General features: G+C 35.1%; 1 protein-coding gene across 1 annotated transcript in view; it reads right to left on the reverse strand.

Moving 5' to 3' along the window:
- LOC111062947 overlaps positions 1-21273 on the reverse strand; it is a 77265-nt gene that overhangs the window by 22012 nt on the left and 33980 nt on the right. Inside the window, exons 14-26 of the mRNA XM_039426980.1 lie at positions 20102-20192; positions 19334-19462; positions 18665-18940; positions 17799-17891; positions 16537-16745; positions 10709-10988; positions 9141-9385; positions 6962-7223; positions 5599-6293; positions 4217-4381; positions 2895-3155; positions 1531-1845; positions 341-454 (exon numbers count right to left, since the gene is read on the reverse strand). Of these exons, the coding sequence (XP_039282914.1) occupies positions 341-454; positions 1531-1845; positions 2895-3155; positions 4217-4381; positions 5599-6293; positions 6962-7223; positions 9141-9385; positions 10709-10988; positions 16537-16745; positions 17799-17891; positions 18665-18940; positions 19334-19462; positions 20102-20192 (3135 nt within the window). The remainder of the gene's footprint in view (positions 1-340; positions 455-1530; positions 1846-2894; positions 3156-4216; positions 4382-5598; positions 6294-6961; positions 7224-9140; positions 9386-10708; positions 10989-16536; positions 16746-17798; positions 17892-18664; positions 18941-19333; positions 19463-20101; positions 20193-21273) is intronic.

Here is a 21273-nt window from a genome sequence, read left to right on the forward strand (position 1 = left end):
ATATGAAATATATCAGTACTGCTGAAAGTTTAATAAATGTACATAATTGAAATAAAAAATTCATATCCAATTAAACTTATGGAATTTTCTAAAAGTATTTTAATAAGGCTACTTGAATTGTTTAATTATTATAGAAATTACTAGTACTTTCAATACACTAGTTATTCTATATGCTCTAGCCTATACACTATATTCTATATAGAGAATTTTCCTATATTTAATATTATAATATTCTATTTTTTATTCTTTTATATATTCTAGTACTAGTAATTTCTATAATAATTTATTATGGAAAATTATATGTATAAGTTTTTGAAGTTGACATCATGTTTATACTAGCCTTCATTGTTTTATTTGAGCATCCAGCACACACCACCCTACCGCAGCGCCGGCAATGGTGTCTTCTATTAAACATGGAAAATACGGTTTGTTGGCAACACATACACTCAGTCACCTGCAACGGAATACACACGCAGAAAATAAGCAATAAAAGAAAAAACACAGAAACCCCATTCATATTTCTCAATGTCAAATGGAAAATTAAGAAAAAAATGTAAAATTTGTTTCATTATTGGAAAAAATGCATATTCGTTTTTCAGAATTATTCGATTAATGTATTTGAGGCTTAATTGGTTTACTTTGCAAATCCCCCAAATTTTGACTAGAATTGACCCTACATTATAGATTAGCAGTTTCAAAATATATTACAACTCACTGTGTATGTTTTGCGGAAGCCGAACATAAGATAAGTTCACCTTCCCTTGCAAAAACCCCAATTTCAAGATGCATAATACTTTTTCAACTCCCACTCAGTAAAAACGTATACGGACAGCAGTTCCTTCCTAAATCCATCTCTGAAATCTTTACCAGTCATCAATTTTATATTATTTGGCAATAAACTCTGCAAACCTGAGCTCCTAAACGATCATCCATATATTTATTTTATTCTGTGCCATTCAATAAAAAACTCCATGTGAACCATTGAAACAATCTACAATAACAAGACTCTTTGTCTTTGTTTTGTCCACGACATATCTATGATGATACATTTATTTATTTGGAGAATAAAGATTTGTTTGACTTGCTTCCTTTATGTTTACAGATTACAAACGTAATACCATAATTCAAAGAAGGCACATGGGCAAATGCCTGTGGTTGAGGAGTGAACGCTGAGATAGTGGCTATGCCGGGGGCGCACAAACATGTCTGGGCTCTCAACTCAGGAAAAGAGAGTGCCACACAAGTTGGGCTAACTGGGCTTAGCTTGCTGCCAACAATCACTGCCACTACCATGTTGCTAGGCTTTACATCTCTGCGTAAATGCATTCTGCGTTCTTTATGGAAACAAGAAGCAAAAACTGTAATATTGATGGCAATAAAGTGAGAACTGGTACTATAATCCCATTCAGACTTGCTCATAAACTATCTAAATTTTGGAGAGATCTAGCTTTGGTTTGATTCTTTTGTTTATCTCCAAATCATTGTTTGATTTTGTGCATACGAAAATGGAATAAATAAATTGAATCAGACCTCATCATCAGGCACCCACTCCTGTTTGGTGGGCGGCGATTCGGGGATGACGAACGATGTCCTGGACACCTGCCTGGTGGCGTAGACCTTGACCCTGGGCTTGTTGTATCTGCACACACTGACGTCGAGGGCGCGTGACGCGTAGTTGCGTAGCACCATGTCGAGTGAGGCCTGCGACACTCGGCTAGTAGGTGGCACACTCTCCAGCTTGGCTCGCACACAGTGCAGCGCCGTCTCCAGCGAGGAAAGCTGTGTGCACATCAGCAGTTGCTCCACCAGCAGCATCGGCTGGCTGATCAGCATGTTGTAGCGTTTCTGACAAAACAACATGTTATATTATCATCTTCAAATACTCGGAACTGATAGATCGATCAACCCATGTTATAATGTAGATAGTGTATGGGAAGATGTTTTGGTTTATTTAGTAACATATAACTCTTCAATTTTTCTTTCCATTACGAACTGCTTGTGAATGATCACTTTCAAAAACACACTCATTGTTGAAAAAGAACCCAGCGTCCCAAAGCGCTCCACAAACGTAAATAGAAGCTAATAGCTTTTAATCATAAAAATCAGACTGCTATGTCGTAATTCGAGTATTTGAAAGTGATTAGTAACATTTTGTTCTATTACGGTTAAGATATCTACGAATACTCGATAATGATTGGTGGATAACCTATGATGTAAAGTAGAATTTGTTTTGGAAAGTCCTAATATCCAACAGGTTTTGATAAGTGTTTGGGGAAGATGAAATCCATTACTATACAGCTATACACTTTTCAATGGTATTTATATTAGTGGAGAACGGTTTGAGGGAAAGGAAGACCTCTTGAAGATAATGAGGTATATTCATATAAATCGTGGATAGAAACGCTAGATTTTTTCTTATACAGGTTATAGAATAATTCATATATTAAGTCAAAAACATCACAATATTGTTAAGAAAAACAGGCGGTAGCACAACACTTATTACTTTTCTGAATTAGTCCATTAAATTATCCAATGTAGAGTTATGTTCATAAAATTAACAATTTTAAATTTTAATAAGATTAAATGATTGATATAAATTTCATATTTACTTATAATTTTGCATTTTAATAGGTTAATAAAGAGCCAAAAATAACGGATACAATTTCTTATAAGTAGATTTCTGCTAGTTTGGTTCAAGTTGGATTGTCCACCGAATGGTCTAGCCGGTCTCAATACTCTCAATAAGTTAAATTGTCATGGGCGAATCACCTTCCAAAGGATTCAGATTTTATGTTCAGTTTCTGGACAAAGAAAAATAGAAATTTGTCGGTTTAGTTGATGGGTGTTTCTATAACATCTGAATTTACTAGTGGACCTAAGCTAAACATACTCACTTGATCTCTAGCTGGTAATGACTTTAGCATATCAATGCCAATATCAAACATTGTGTACTTATTTTTGGTTTCAAGGGGAAGATCAGTGAATTGCATAACGTGGGTAACAATTGCCCGGTACGTGGTCAACGAATTTGATTTCTCCATTGCATAGTCGCATATTCTTACGACCATTTCATTCGAGCCCAACCGATTCAATATATCTGAAGCTGCAGCCGTCTGAGAGTTTTCAAGGAGGGCCAGAATGAGATTTCCTAGTAACTGAAATGAAAGATTTCAAATAATTATTATTAATTCCAGTTTTTTTCCACAATTTTATACAAATCAAGTAAGGGACCAATGTTAAAATTAAAGATTTTTTACATTTTGAAGTGTTTGAAATATTTTCCTTTAGGTATTACACCACTACTTACTATAGATTGTACTATACATTACGATTGATCTGAAAAAGTTCAGAATGTATGAGTAGTGTACAGGAAACTGTTGAAGGTTCCATTGAAGTTCACGTATTTTGAATAACGAACAATAATAGAATTCAATGCAGCTTCTTTTTATCACTTAAGCCCTGCTTTCCAATAAATTTCTGCTCTGGTAGGAGAAAACTAACCTCATTTCACACATTGGTAAACTGAAAATGTATGAACACTCTGAGAAACCAATGGTATATATTTTTATCACATATTTATAAGAGAAGAGATTCTTTAAAAAGCTGAGCATTAGCAATAACTGAGAGCACAACAATACAACATCAAAGAGAATGATCACACCACATCTTAAATGTAGATAGAATTTACATGCCATATTATGCCATACTATTATACATATGCTGCATGGAACAGAAACATGGCCCATTTCAAAGAAACAGGAACGAAAGATGGAAGAAACTGAGATGAGAATGTTAAGATGGATGTGTGAGGTTACAAGAAGAGATAAAATAAGAAATGAATTGATTAGAGGCACTGTAAAAGTTGGACCACTGGGAAAGAAAATACAGGAGACAAGGATCAGGTGGTTTGGGCATGTACAGCGACGGGAGAAGGATTATGTTGGACGAAGAGTGCAGGATTTGGTTTTGGATGGTGTGAGAGGACGAGGTAGACCTAGGATGAGGTGGGGAGATAGAATAGCGGCTGACTTGCGGGAGAGTGGTTGGAGGAGAGAGGAAGCATTGGATAGGGCTTTGTGGAGAGGCAGACTAAGAGGAAGGAATACCGACCCCATTCAAATGGGATAAGGCACAGCCGAAGAAGAAGAAGAAGAAGAAGAAGAAGAAGAAGAAGAAGAAGAAGAAGAAGATTATGCCATACTATTGACGAACATACCTCATCACTAACATAAAGTTCGTCCTCTGTCGATGGCATGTTATGCATAGTAATCCATTCTAACGTCAAATCTATCGACTTCTTGGAAAGCAATTTTTGTAGAACACTCCAGCAGTCGGATCTGTAGATGTTGAGCCAATCATCTCCGCCCAATGCATCCAGAACCTGTAACCAGATGAGAAAACATCGTGTCAATTGTATGCTTGATTACATTGTGAGTGGGGGATGAATTAAGTAAACCATCACTCTAGTGCCCGGTTTCTCAGTCGCTCCATACACTATTTATCCATTCAATAACTTTATTGAATTGATAAAATGAGAAATGCGTTTCTAGAACGCTCCATAAACTTATTGAATCCATAAACCTCTCGATAAACTATAGTGCCAATATCCAGCCTATAAATATTTATGGATAAATGTGTAAAATTTTCGGAATGAAACGGAATGGATCAAATTTTCGGTTGCAATCGAAAAATAAAATTAAAATTAGTGTAGGGCATCAGTATTTTAAAAATAAAACAGATTCAAAGTTGCATTTAGAATTGCTAGCCCTTATCTGGTGTCAACCATCTTGTTTTGGAGACATCAGCCATCTTGTTTTGGACCGTAGGAAATAACTACCTGACAACAAGCAGCATGGATGCTGCTCACAACAATCAACATTTGGATGCTTACTTGGATGATCAAGGCCCGGTTACAGAAAAACCGGTTAAATTTTAACCGTGATTAGTTTCACGAGAACCAATCAGAGAAGGCTTTTTTATAAGACGGCTTCTCTGATTGGCTCTCGTGGGATTAATCACAATTAAAATTCAACCGGCTTTTGGGCAACCGGCACCAAGTTTGTTTACGAAGGTGGCCGGTTTGGGATCACGCCATGTTGCCAGATTCATTGAGCAGATAAATCACTCCATAGCTATAGATTTTATAAACATGTTTAAGAAACCAATAAAAATTTATTGAATACATGAAGTTATTAATCAATAGCTATAGCGTTGTTTATTGAACGACTGAGAAACCGGGCATAGGATTGGGCTTTTATAAATAGAACACTCTTTTGTTTTTATGATATATTATACCTTGAATCCAAAATTTTAAAATAAATAGTCTTATTTGAAAAAGTGAAAGGTGGCTAGGAGCGCATAATCATGCGCACATAATTTGCGTCTGTCAAATAAGTGAACAATTATGCGTACAATTTCGTCATTGTACGCCTTTCATCTAGCAAAAATTGAATATTAAATTTGAGTTTCAAAGGCTATGTGAGAGTCCGAAAACATCAAGAAGATGATTAGTAGTAGTACTAAACTCTAAGTAGTAGAAATAGTACAAAAATGGTGTTACTTAATTGAAAAAATCTTATTGACTGAAATAGATTTTACCTTGTGGCAGATTGTGACATCATTGAGCATTTTCCTGCCGAGCTGCAGCTGTTCGTGACTGAGGCCCGGTTTGCTGACCAACGTCTGCAGGGCAGCCTTGCAGCCGGCCGCATTCGTCCACTGCTGCACGTTGCTGATCACCCCGTGCGCCATCAGCTCAATGTCATTGATACTCTGACACCAGTGCCAGCCATCTTTAGTCGGCGCCATTTTCAAAAACAAATAGTCCTTCAACTTGGAAAGTTTGGGCTCGACCAGAAACAACTTCTCCGGCAAAAGTTGCAGCAACTGGATGCATTTCTCCCAGTCGCTGTTTTGTAGCGTTGTGTCCAGCCACATCCACAACTCGTTCGAATCTGGGTACGTCAGCAAAACAGTCATAATCGGATTATTGTCGAAAACACAAGCCACAGATTCAATGCGGTCACTGGTCAGTTCGTTTTCGAAGTAGGATTGCTTCTGACAGTTCTCTGACAAGTCTTCGGTTTCATCAATCAAATGGAATTTCTGCACCAGCATTCCAAGCAGAGGTGAGCGGGAAGTTATGTACTTCAGTATTGTGTTTTCTATATCAAAAGTCATCCAGCTGTTGTCAATGGCTGTACTTGAAGCTTCCATTAAAATAGTTTTTCCAGAAACATGTCGAGTGTAGTCAATACTAATGTGGAATTCTATATCCTCGTTAATTTGAACATCTGAAATATAAATAAACTGTAGTTAGTAGACGAATAGAAGCATATGAAGGGTTTCATGAAGGATATGAATGTGTCCTAGAGTTATGTTGAGATGACTTTCTTAATTGAACTTTCTTGAATTCAAAGTTAATTAATAAAGTAATCAGAATATATTTGACGATATTTCTTTACTAGAAATTAAAGTTCATTTTGGAAAAGAACTTGAAAATGGCTTGAAAGCCGAAGCTAGTTGTTGTACTTGAAAAGTTTTAAGGAAAAAGGGTACTATGAAATTATTTCTTCATCAATTATCAATTCAAGTAGCAATATTGAAATACTTTATTAATTTGAAGTAAATAAATTTGATTTCTAAATGCTTCAATGTTTTCAAATGCTTCCCATATTAATAGAAAAATAAAAATTCAACAGCTGCGGCTAAAACGATAAATAGAATAAAATATTAATTTTATTTTGGAAATTCTAAAAGTAACGATTGTAAAATTCACTCCTAGGAAAGCCAACTTGGAACAGTTATATTATTCTCTTGGATTATGTATTCATTGTAACCAGCAGGATCTTCTTAAACCTAAGAATTAATAGCAATAATAATTATGCTAGTAGGAATGGATTATCAAGTTCAAGTTTGATTCCTCCCATATCCTGCTCATCTTGAATGGTTATCAACCTACCTACTCCACTGAAATCGACAGCGCTGAAAACTGAGTTTTCTCTAAGAAAGTCGTAGAGGAAAGACATCTGTTCACGACTAATATTTGATAATGTTTCAAGATTGTCTTCACTTTCAGGCTTTTGCGTGAGAATGGCGTTTTCAAGATAGAGCTGCATCACAATTGGAACTACCAATTGCTTGTCTTCCAACTCGACGTTTGCTTTTACATAATCTGCGACACACAGTTCCAGTTGTCTTTCAATGCTGGCGGAATAAAACACCTGAAATATTGAAAATTGGCAAAAATTATGTTCGATTCTCTCAAGTTATGTGACTGCACACATTACGTAATCTCCAAATATGATTTGTGAAATATGAATTGTCGTTTTGGTGAACTAGCGTAGCTTAGTGAATTGTAGCGTAGCCACTTCATTTGTATATTGTTGCGGCTGTCATGAGGTCCAGCGATTCCCATTCCACCTGGTCGTATTTTTAAACGAATCTGGGCTTAATTGTCATAGTACCTAATAATAGATTGTGCTGTTATTAGAGAACAGACAATGTAATAAGTTATAGTTGCTTGTTCTATTTCAACGCCCGAATGGACTGCCAAGTTTATAATATTATTATTAATTATTATAAGCACACCGTGAGAGAGTGGTTGAAGGAGAGAGGAAGCATTGGATAGGGCTTTGTGGAGAGGCAGACTAAGAGAAAGGAATGCCGACCCCATTTAAATGGGATAAGGCACAGCCGAAGAAGAAGAAGATAAGCAAACCGTGACAAATATTACTGTAACCGAAATGTTTGATTGTTTTATAAGCTTCCCAGAGACTCTTATCAGAGTAGGAATTACCAAAACATTTATAACACATAGCACAAAGAAAGAAGAAGGAAGAATCACACAAAGTACTCTCTCTACACACCTAGCTACATTTGGACTGTTGTATAAATTAGAATTGGAACCGTTTTGGGCTTATAAGCCTGTGGTACTCTTATGAAAGTTGTGTAATTCTGAATGATTGAATAAATGCTCCTGCATGGTGTAGAAGACTCCACCAATCAATGAACTTTACAAATCCTTCACAAAAACGTCGAGATCTTCACCATTTTTGAGATCTTCATGACTAGAAAGTTTTATAATAAATTTGAGACCAATATATGTTGGCTTTTTCATAAAAAAACTGTTCTGTGGAGATGAATGATATAGTAAGTACATTAATAATATAAGTAGAAAGTGTCATCAATTTAAGTAGACTGTAATGTAACAAGAAACACTACAATAAATTAAATTACCTTTAAATTATATTTGAACGCCAGAATGGCTTACTAACAGACTTATTCCAAGACTATACTTGGAATACTGTATAAAGCTGGATTCCTGTGACAGTGAACAGGGAAAATATAATTGCCATAAGTTCTAATCGGACTGACTATTGCCAATCAGTCAGGCCGAAACAATATAAATAATCCCATCAGTACTTATGATAATTATATTTCACTGTCACTGTTGTTTGGCAATTCAGCTTTTACGTATTTAAATATTTAAAACTACTGATATCAATGCAATAAGTAGAATAACTTAAACTAGAAATATAGAATATAATATAATAAATAGAATGACTTTTTTATTTGTTGACGAGGCAAAGTTTGAACAATAATGTCTACCACTTCGTTAGCAAAAATAGGTAGGTATTACAGCTAGAATCACCTGTAACCTTCAATAACCTTGTAACCTTGAATAACCTTGGTGCAGCTAATCCGAAATTAGTAATATTCAAAGAATATTATAAATGGCTTTCTGATATGCAGATTGTAGTGGAATTGTGAATACAACAGTAACCAGAATTACGGGTCGCCGTCTAGGTGTTACCCCGACTACCTGACACCAGGTCATTTTTGCCATAGGCGACTACTTGTACCCTCGTAAAAATATATCATTGCCGTCAAGTTGTCCCCCCGACTACTTGTCACCTACTGGACCAAAGGTACCAACTAGTCATGACCGTAAACGACAACTTGACACCTCGCACCCTCGCGTCAGCGTCAGAGGGTCCCCCCGACTAGTTGTCACCTCCTTAGAAGACGGGGATGGCTCACGTCAACTTGTCCCCTAAAAACCAGTTTTAAAAGAGGACAGGTTGACGGGTTGTCAAGTAGTCGGGGTGGCACCTAGTCGCGTTCTCAGAATTAGCTACCTGTAGCCTTGGTGTGAGTTGATATGCGTTGGCAATGGCGAACAGCGTGCGAGGATCAGAGTTGGGTGTGATTGGCAACAGCGAAGACATGGATGCGAGACAGGTGGGCGGCAGGCAAGGGTGGATGAGAGCCGAATGCAGCTGACCCAGCGAAATGAAACCAATGCCACCGATGTTGTAGCCCACCATACTGCTACTCACATCCCTCAGAGTGTTGCTTTTCGATAGCAGACCACAGCCTTTACCTGTTCATAATGTCACAACACAATTAGTTCATTTTTTGAAATACTTCTTCCTCACTTTTATATTATATGCTTATCAGGCAGTTGACTTTGCAGGGGCCTTCCTTGTTTGAGATTTCTTTGTGTTTTTGTGATGCACTTTAAATGTATTTTTATTTATTACACTGTAAAATTGAGAAAGAATTTAAATTTCAAATAAAAAATAATATGTTATTTGGAATTTGAATAATAAGAATGTCGGTAGGCTTTCCGACACTTAGATGGGGTCCAGATGAAATCGAAAAATGAATGAGTGGACGGTTCGAGCAAAGTAATTGAAGTTATAATGTTATCAATATGTGGAAAAAATAACATCTTTTTCTTCACACTTCAATATAGAGAAATTCCACAAAATCTTCAATATAGTGAGAAATTTTAATTTAAGTTTTAATTGCAATTTTAATTGAAACGTGAAAACATGTAGAGCACAAGTATCTTTGAAGAAAACTCCAGTTTGAGTTCAGTGTAAGATACAGCAAAAGCATCTTTAGTTGGATGAACTTCTCAATGAGCTGGCAACACCGTAAAACTTAATTTTACTAAGCTGCCAGATGGCTAAGATGTGGTCACTGTTTCAACTGGGAGTATAGTGCATGATGGATTTGTCCATCATACTTTGGATTATTATATTTCTGTAATTATCATGAATAAACATAAAGTTTAAATTATGAAGTAACATTTCTAATGTGAATAAATCACAATTTTATCAAAAATGGAAGTAGGCTGTTTAACTCTCTAAATCATTGAAGACCTTAAAAAGCATTGGTACTTATAGGAGTGGTAACATATTAGCAGACAAATGTTGTAATACTCTAACAAGAATCAATTGATATGTCAGTTTTTTCTCAGCAGAACAGATATTCATTCGGTAGCAGCGCTTTAGTTATAGCCTAATCGGTCCAAAACATTTTATAAAACATCTTTAACCAACTATTAACAAAAATTTGACACTTTTAGATACTTTTTAGACTGTATTTCATTAATTTAGTCTGAAATAGTAAAAGGGTACTTAAATTCTTTCTAATTAAACTTCCAAGTAGTCCTATCAAAATACATGTTTTTGTAAAAATGAATAAATTTCATTATTTCATTATTACATAGAAAATTTCATAAAGTCATTACATCATCAAAAATCATTGATCAGAGATCTTTCTTGTAAAAAAAATATAGTGTGGGGACAATAAAGACCAACTTGATCGCCGACTAAGACTGTGTCAACTGTTGAATGAATGTATGGATAAATGAATTAATTAACTGAATGAGTTATTTTGAATTAGACGTGCACACCTTTAGTCTCGAGTACTAATAGCGCGTGAGTCCACATGAGATTAGCAAGGTTGATGAGGAATGCGAGGCTGTCGTTTGCCATCATAACGGCGGACACATCGACCGTGGAGAGCAGGAATGTCTCATGCAGCACCTCTTGGATGGCCTCCTTCTCACACAGCTGGGCGGCCTTCTCGCGGTCAAAGTTTGTTCCATCGCTCTGCATGGCGCATATCAATCTCAACAGCAGACGGCTGACAAGAGCACATCCATCGTTCTTCAATGATAGCTTTTTCGTTGGCTGAAACATCAAGATACCGCAATGAATATGGAACTAACCTTAAAAATAATATTGTCAATAATTTAATTATCCATTATAATTATAATAATACTGAAACATTAAGATAATAAATATAGAACATACCTTTAAAATAATATAGGTTATTCAGTATTCAGTTACCTCTTAAATATAAAGATTTATTCTCAAGGGGGAATATCTATAATGTTGTGTTGTTTTTATTCATTCATTTGCATTGAAGGTGATGTTGAGGTGTCAATATTGAATAGAATGACTTAAACAAAAATTATTTAAAAAATATTCTTGAGAAACTAGTATCGATTATAGCATATGAATGAATAAGTTTCTTTCTAATTTTTTGAATTAACATGTTCAAAGTAAATCAATATTTTATACTTTTAAATGAATAGTGAGTGTAATTTCGTTATTTAATTTGGTTTTAAACAATCTGAATTCAAAATGTCTTGTTTTAAAGTGTTTGCACTGGAAATAAGACTCAAATTTAAAAGTGAATGTAACGTAACCTACTTTTTGAACTTAGTGTATTTTATTTTTATTTATTTTTTATTACTTCCATTAAAACTAGTCACTAGGACTAACCATTAATTTTGTTCTCTTATTTCTTATCCTAAAATATTAATTTTTATTGCTAAAGTCTTCCAGTGAAGCCTACAGTTCTAATCTATAATTCTTCTACTTTAAATTCTTTCGCTATACATTTATTTAATTTATACTTTTTTCACTTCACTAGCACTACACCAACTCGAAGGGCTTTGTTCTCTTCAACCTCCTTGTGAGTTCAGTGCTGTCTAGGAGTTGGATGACTTCGGTGTTGTCGTGTTGATGAAGACGTGACTCATGATGGGCTGCCAATCGTCTTATTTCACTGGTCACATAGGGGATGTGTAGATCTCGGTGCAAATCGCTGTTCCTTATGTACCAGGGCGCATTCACCATGTTCCGCAGTACTTTGTTTTGGAATGTTTGAATCTGATTGATGTTAGATGTTCTAGAGCAGCCCCAAAGCTGAATTCCATACGTCCAGACAGGTTTTAGAATTTGTTTATAAATCAATATTTTGTTGTCCAATGAGAGTTGTGATTGTCTGCCCAACAGCCAATAGATTTTACTGTATTTGAGTCCCAGCTCACTCCTTTTCATCTTGATATGCTCTTTCCATTTCAACTTGGCGTCAAGAGTCATTCCAAGGTATTTTGCTGTGTTGCTGTGTGGTACTACATTCCCATTTAGATTTATACGAATCGGATCATTGATATTTTTGTTTGTGAAGTTGATATGAATGGACTTCATCTCATTCAATCGGATTCTCCATTTCTTTGTCCAGTCACTGAATTTGTTGCTAGCATTCTGTAGTTTTGTGGCTGCTTCTTGTACTGTTTCCCCTTCTGCCAGTATTGCAGTATCATCAGCAAAAGTAGCAATTGTCACTGCATCCAATTCAGGAAGATCGCTTGTGTACAGCACATAAAGAACTGGTCCAAGAACACTACCTTGTGGAACTCCAGCCCTTATTTCCTTTAATTCAGAGACGTCATCACCTTGTTTTACTCTGAACAATCTGTTAGTGATGTATGATTTTAAAAGTTTTACAAGTGGAGTGGGAAGAATTTTATGAAGTTTATTGATCAGTCCTTCATGCCACACTTTGTCAAATGCCTGTGCCACATCAAGGAAGATTGCTGAGCATATACATTTTTTCTCTAATGAATTCTCTATTACATTAGTGATTCTATGTACTTGGTCCAGGGTTGAGTGCTTCTGCCTGAAACCAAATTGATGGGCTGGTATCAGATTCCTGCTACTTATGATGGGAGCCAATCTCTTCATTAGCAATTTCTCAAAAAGCTTTGAAATTACAGGTAGAAGAGATATTGGGCGGTACGATTTTGCTTCTTGAGGACATTTCCCAGGCTTTTGCAGCATAATGACTTCTGCCACCTTCCAAATTGAAGGAAAATGCTGTAATCGGAGTGATGCATTGAATAAATATGTTAGCATGATAATACCTTTCCTTGGAAGTTTCTTCAAGATTTCACCTGTAATCAGATCAAACCCAGGTGCTTTTTTGGTATTCAGATTATTTTTTTATTTCTTCTTGAACCTCATTTATAGAAACTAGATCAATCTCTGTATCTAAATCATCTATTATATCTTCTTCAGGATCAATTTCAGATTGAATGTTGTTTGGCTGAAAGATTTCTTCTAGATGATTAGCAAATATATCTGCCTTTTCTCTGTTATTTCTTGCCCAAGTACCATCTGGTTTTCTGATTGGAGGGGATTGTGATATTGGTCGCTTAATTCTTTTTGTTGCTTTCCATAATGAATAATCTGTACTGGCATCAGTTGTCAAATTTTGAAGGTAGTTATTAATGGACTCCTCAGTTAGTTTCCTTATCTCTCTTCTCAATTGTTGTGTTTTGTTATTCAATATATTTTTGTCAGCAGGATCACGTGTTTGTTGCCATCTTCTTCTTGCCCTTCGTTTCTCTAAAACAAGTTATCGAATCTCCAGTGGGTAATTGCATCCTTTTGTTTTCCTGGTGTATTGTCTAGTGTTTTTCCAGGCTGATTTCTGGATTTGCCACATGAAATTTTCTGCGGCTTCATCTAACTGCTCAGCTGTTCTAAGTGGAATATTCAAGTTGATTTCATTCTCCAAATCCACTTTGAAAGCTTCCCAGTCTGTTGTTCTGTTGACTAACATTGGTCTGTCTTCTTTCTTTATTATTCGTTCACTGAGTGTGAGAATTACAGCTGAATGATCAGAATCCAGGTCAAAGCTCACTTCAATGTCAATAAAATTACTGGATATTCTCTTTGTTATGAAGAAATCTAGAAGATCTGGAGTTTTATTCAAATCTGTTGGCCAATAAGTAGGTGTCCCTGTTGAATGGAATTCGCAGCCCAGCTCCTGGATAGCCTCTCTGAGTTCTTTTCCTTTGGTAGTTGTGAGTCTTGAACCCCAATCCTTATGCTTGGCATTAAAATCTCCACCCACAATGAATCTATCTCCAAGCTGATGAAGAATACTGGTATAATCATTTTTCTTTAAATTGTAACGTGGTGGGAAATATGCAGCTCCAACAAGTATTTTCTGGTTGATAGACTCTATTCCAACTACAGTTAGCTGTATTTCATTACTTTGAATACTGGAGTCTTCATAGTGTTTAATACTCTCCTTCACTATTACAGCACTTCCACCTCTTGCTTGATTTTGAGGATGAATAGTTTCGTAAACATTATATCCATTGATTTTGAAGTGAGTCTGCTCAGTTGAATGGGTTTCAGAGATAAGGCACACATCCATATTTCGGGTCTTTAGAAATATTTCTATTTCTTGTTTTCTATTATTATTGATATTATTTATTCCATTGGCATTCCAGGTGGCAATCCTAATATCTTGTTGGCTTGTAATATTCATTTTTTAGTTTTCTTCTCGATACTCTTACTCTTCCCTTCCAAGCTGTCAAGTCGTCCAGAAAGAATGTTTAAACTGTTTAAAATTTCCTGCAAAACCTTATTAACATCAACTGGTTGTTGTTGCTGTTGTTGCTGCTTTGGTTGACTCTCCTGTTGTAGGCTTGGAGTGGGTTTTGTTACTTGAGAATAGGATATTTCTCCAGTGTACTTTCTAGAAGTGAATTTCCTCTGTTGGGTTGTATGTTGTACTCCGCTACTTCTTCTAACTATGTTGTCTTTTTCAGTTCTTCTTCTCTGAAGTTCTTTAGCGATAAGACAGCCTCTGTAGTTAGCTGGGTGAGCCTCAGCACAATTGAAACATTTGGCTGGGGTTTCTTTAGCCTTGGTACATGAAATGGTCCAGTGTTTTCCAGCACACTTCACACACAGGCTCATGTTGACAGTATGCCTGAGTATGACCAAACCGCTGACAACGTTTACACTGCGGAATCATTTTATTGCTTCTAATTGATTCAATTTTCACTTTCATATAGCAAATATGTTTAATTTCATATATTTTTTGTATCTTCAGTATTCTTGAATGTTAACATGAACATTGGGAGTCTGATAATGTGTTCTTTTCCATCCTTCTTCACTTTTTTCATTTTGTTGACAGCACTGATTATTTGAAAGCCTCTGCTTAGAAGATCGTTCTTCATATCCTCTGGATCGCATGATGGATGAAGCTCTTTAGCCATGACACGAATTGGACGAGTTTGTTTGTTTTCGTACGTGTGCCATTCATATTTAGCTTCATTTAACATCTTAGTTAAATCTCTGTATTCTTGTTCAGTTTCAACATTCAATTTTAGCTGGTTGTTGTTCATCATGTTGGCACTGAAATTGAGATTTTTCGATTTCAATGCCTCTTTAATCTTCGAATACTCTTGAACATTGCTTAATATGACTGGTGGAGGCTTGTTTTTCTTTTCTGTCGGTTTCATACTTGTAGACTCAGTTGCAGGCCTTATTTTTTCTGGTGAGTCACGGATTTTTCTCTTCTTTTGTTTAGGGAGAATTCATGCAGTCTCTGATGCCACCATTTTCTCTTCTTCCTCCCAATTCGGTGGTGAATAACTTTTATTGCTACTTATAGACGATGCTGGTTGCATTGTATTTGAAGCTGATGATTGAATCTTCTGTGTTGTTGAAGATGCTGAAGAAAACATCTCTCTCAGCTGATTGATCTCAAACCGTGCACTCTCCAACTCCTTTTCCAGCTTATTCATTCTTTCTCTCACTTCACTCTGTTGACAAGTGACTTCTTTCCATGCATTGTACAAAAACTGCTCTGTTGCAGTTTTCAGTTGGTTCGTTTTTAGAAACGATTCCGGGGAACTGTTGACGTTGACGTTGACAGTCATTGACGCTGAATCAACGCTCTTAGCCGGTGTAAGTTGACTCATCGTGTCGTCATCGGTTTCCTCCTCCTCCTCCTCGAACTCTGGCACGAGGAAAGTTGGCAATCTTTTGGGAGTCGACATTCCTCACATTCTTTACATTCCTTAGCCGGACTAGATGATAATTCAGCACTGAACTGATTTTTCGGCGCAGGGCACTGAACTCGCGCACAACAATTAAAACACTGAACTCAGCACTTTAACTATTGCATACACTATTTTAACTATTCTCACTAAAACAAAAACTACGTCTACTCGCTACGACTGCTCGATCGATACTAACTTGGTGTATGAATCAAAATTCGGGGAAAGAACAGTTTTTGGTTGTGCCTATTGGTCCTTCCCCAATCATTTTAATAATTTGTGTGTAGTGTATCATTGAATAAATAAATATTAAATATCATCAGTAGGCATTATTAATCAAGGAAACATGTTTTTACTAGAGATTGATTATCTCTAAATGAAAAATTCAAACTTTTCGAAAGTCAATTCAAGGAAAATTAGAAATTGATGCAATCTTTGTACAGTTGGAGAATTGAGGATATTTGTATGAAATCGTGTTTGAACCATTCACACAAGCAAGTGTCAATCATCTTAAACTAAAAGAAACATTAAATTGGTATTATTAGAACTACATGATTTTCGATTATAATAAATGAGCTTCTTACCTTGGTTTCATTTAAAATTATTATTCCAGGTTGCTGTTTGAGTGGTATGACAGGCAATTTTGGCATACAAATTTGAACAAGATATCCTAAAAGATCTACATTGAGCGGTATCATCATAAGTTCTAGATCCTCAGGGTCTACATTTGATTCGAATAGAAGTTTTTGCACTATTTCGACCCAACCCTTGCTGAGAAGTGAGAAAGGCGTATCTAAAAGAGAAAAAAGACAATATTTTGTAATAGTTGAAAATTTACAGTGCAATACTCTAACCGGATTAAAAACTGGTGTTTTATTTAATAAACTTCGGTTGACGTGTGAGGTTCTTTGAACCTTTGGATCTTTGAATCTGTCCCTTCAAAACATATTTGTTCATTTGTACAAAATGACTTATCATTAATATGATACTGGAAATGGAAATATATTTTAGATTGGATAATAAAGAAAATTACTAGATTTATAAGGAGAGGTTTAGCCTATTTGTTGAACATGTAATATTTTCAGATAAATTTCATTCATTTGCATAAATTGACAAATACAGCATGTTAATATTTCGGTGGTTCATTGATTTCAGTCCAATGAAGATTGAATAGTACCTGATAGACTTCTGATAAAATATAATAATTTATACGAATCAGGAATAAAAACTCTTGTGTTCTCTTTGTGCCAAAAATAAGTAAAAATATAATAATACTCCTAGTTCATTACACGTCAATTTAATTCAAAAAATTGAAAATGAATAACATAGAGTATTTAATAATTTACACTGGAATAACAATGACAATCAATGCTAGCAGATAAGGAGACCATTCAACCAACTTTCTTTTTAATGCGGATAATGAGCACAAATTTGCCTGTGGGTGTGTGTAATAAAATTAGTGTGTGTGTTTGATGAGAATATCAATTCTCAGCAGCAGGATCGAATCCACAAGCAGACATTGCTAGCAGAATAAAGATTGAAAATCCCCACACTACTAGACCAACCTAAAAATTATAAGTAATTACGGTGATACTTTTGGGTGGAATATACAAAAAGTTGTATTGTATTTCTAGTATTTTGAGATGAAAGTCTATTTTATTGTACAACTCACATTTCATCTACAAAATTATTCAAGTTGGAAAGAAATATCAACAAAAACCGATTATCTTTCGTTAATCAATATTATTCACTAGAAACTGAAATTATTTCGTTCTCCAGCTTGAATGAAGCTGTTGCGTCAATACATTTTCTCCAATCTGTCAAGGAGAACTTATAGAATACTCACCTAGAAATAAATAAGGAGCTGTTATTCTAGTGAGATGGGTAACGTAGGCACACATTTGGTGAAGATAGTTGGCACACTTTACTTCATTTGACCCTGGAATAAAAACAATCCATCACTATCAGTACAGAGAAGATGGAATAATCATCTATCATCCGACAGGCATTATATTATTGATTATAGAATTCTAGTCAATAAACACATTGTATCTAATTTGTAACATTTGTAGCAATAAGTACAAAAATCTCTCTAAATAAAATCTACATCAATAGTCCACAATCATAAAATTTTAAAAACACCTCTCTAAATAACAGTATCATCTAAACCCAGTCAACTTCAATGCATTTAATTTCTTTGTTTGTTTGTAAATGTTCCTGATTTCACAATCAAGGTTTCATTGTGTTGAATTGTATAATTGAAAGCAATAATAATTGTTAGAGCAGTATCCTATAATTCTGATACTCGTGCATTAGGGGAAAATTGTAATATTCATAATTTTTTATATTTAAACTATCAAACCTTTAATGTAAAATTAAAGTGAATTAAGAAATAATTCTAAGGGCCGTATTCTAAACGATTCTTTGAAACGATCTCAGACAATCACAATCAGGTACTGGGATCGTTCTGATTGGCTTATGTTTTGCTTGCTAGGAGAACTAACACTCTTGGCTGAAAAGTTCTTAAAATCGTTTTGAATAGCCTACTGATATGTGTGTGTCTCGTACAATGATTCATGTGAATAGACATAAACTTGAAATATTTGTGTTTTTAAATTATAAGTAACTCAGGGGCCAATTTAGATTAAGAAGGTACAATGTAAAACGGAAACAGAAATCCATAATGATGATAATGCAAGTTGCAAGACAAACCTTTTCCCTTGACTCTTGTAAGGAAATTGGCCAACTGAGAGAAATGAGTGATGGCTGAGCTTGACTGTGAGTTTTCCAATGACAAAGTGAACTGATTGATTTCCTCTTCGAGAGAAGCCCACATATTTCGTTGCAGTGATTTTTTATTGCTTTTCACCAATTCTTCGATTTCCGGCGAGCAGAAAACACTGGGAAGTGCCAAATCAACTTTCGATTCTCGTAAATTATGAGTGAGGCCAGTTATGAACTTTTCAAGACTGGCTCCTACATTTCCACCTGAAATTTAATGAAAAAAATCATCAAAAAATGAGCTGATACTGTATTTGAGAAGTTGTAGTTGGGATGATTGAAGCCGAATTTGAAACAAAACAAATATACTTTTTCCTTCTATTATTGAAGAGATTATATTGAATTTTCGGCTTACCTCAAATCTTATTTAATTTGTGAAACTGGTTTTTAAAATAACGTGTAGGCAATCGCAACTGATATGATCATGTTGAGAAATTCAAAAGTAATTCACACAATTCATTTTCAACAACATAACCATGTTCTTTTAAAGTTTATGGATGAATAGATCTTGTTAATAGTGAACTGGGATATTCATGGTTAGACGGATAAGGCGAGCAAAGCAAGCCACCCCGCTAGTAGATGATAAATTATTCATATTACCTTTTTGAGTATTCATTGAGATGTATTTGCTGGCGATACTCAGGAGAGTTTCAGAGTGACCCAAAGACGCATCCAGTGTTAGGGCTAGATCAAGTACGACAAGTCCGCGACAATAATCTTTACAGCCAACTGAAAATAAAAAATATAGTATTATAGCAAAACAATCAAAGTTTTAGTTGGAAGAAATTACTGATAATACTGATAAGTTTTATTAAAATTTTCTTCAATTTATTTCAATAGCAATCAAAAGCTTTAGTTAGAGGAGATTACTTAGTTGAAAACCGAAAGATAATACTAAACTTTCATTTAATTTATAATAACTATTATATTTCAATATCAATCAACATTTTTAGTAAGAAGAAGTTACATTGTGAAAACCGTGTATTAGACAAATACAGGAAAATTTTATATTTCCTCTTCCAAAAATATAAACTATAAGTAAAGATGAAAGATGAAAAAAAAAGAAAAACGTTCTCTCTTTTTTTCAAAGTTTCTCACCCTCAGGAAGCAGAGTCATGGACTAGAATCTTTCGAAAAAAAGAGAGAATCACAATAACACTCGGATAAGTACAAGTGTTGGAAAGTTTTAGTTCAAAGATATTTATAAAAAATTCTAGCTATAGAAGTTATAGATTATTTTTTTATAACAAATGAATGTGTATGATAAATATATATTGTTTAATTTAGTAGTTGATACAGTAAATATTCAGTGATAAATAACCAGAGTCAGAGTTTTGTTAATGAAGATGTGGATTATTATTATCTCACCTTCAGGAAGCATAGTCGTGGACCAAAATCTTTCGAGTTCACTGGTCAAAGACGCAACGAATAATCCAGAGGATGCGGCTTCATTGATTGTCTGTTGGTAGAAAAAGATTATTTGCATTCAGAATTGAAAATAACATTTTTGAGACATCTCAATTAAAATATAGATTTCAATAACAGTTCTTAATACAATCTGTACCTGTGATTGAGTGAGATTCTGGCGATGGGCGTCCAAATATAGGTGGCGAAAAGTACTATTCCGTATGTTATATTTCAAACTAGAAAATCAGACTGAGTTGTTGGTAAATATCTGAAGAAAAGTCAATAAGTTTTCATCTTTGGTTCTTTAATGGAAATACAAATGCAATGCAATATTAGTACAAATACAATGGTGGCTTTAGTATTGATTTTTGCAAGCAATAAATCTTACGAAGAATGATTTGAGTTTAAGCAGGAAACGTTATGTGTGAATGGTCTCGATAAAAGACGTCAGTTGAAATGACTTGAAGAAACGTTGTGGCAACTCGGCTTCACAGTGCTGGTGCAACCAAAGTTGTGGCAACTCGGCTTCACAGTGCTGGTGCAACCAAATGGCTTCTCAGCAAATCAAATAGGATATTCTTGATCACCCGCCACACAGACCTGACTTGGCCACTAGTAACTTTAATTCTTCCCCAAACTCAATACACGAATTTGAGGGAAGAGCTTCCAAACTAACGAGGAGCTCCAAAATAAGTTCAAAGCTCACTTAAACTCATTCAGCGGCAGCATTTTATGGAGAGGGTTTTGGTAGGCTGGCCCACTGGTATGAAAAATACCTCAACCTAAACAAAATACCCCACAGCAATTATATTGAAGAGAGGTCATAAATGTCAGCAACTTTAGTGAGAATATTATTCTATTATTTATGGCCAATCGGAAATTGAAAAAATATCTCTCTCTTAATATACACTGAAAATGAAACTGCAAATGAAATTAGCCCAGTCACTATATACATTGGTGCATGCAATTTATATTGTAGTACTGATTTTTTAATATATTATTTAAGTACATAAGAAGAAGAACCTTAAATCCTGAACCAATTTCTTCATGCAAAATTTCCTTGTGCTAGATACAGAGTGGCCCAAAAACCTCGTATTTTCGGCTCATTTTCCAGTTTTCAGCTATTTCTGCCA

Source organism: Nilaparvata lugens, chromosome 4, assembly GCF_014356525.2.
Source record: "Nilaparvata lugens isolate BPH chromosome 4, ASM1435652v1, whole genome shotgun sequence".
Lineage (NCBI taxonomy): Eukaryota > Metazoa > Arthropoda > Insecta > Hemiptera > Delphacidae > Nilaparvata > Nilaparvata lugens.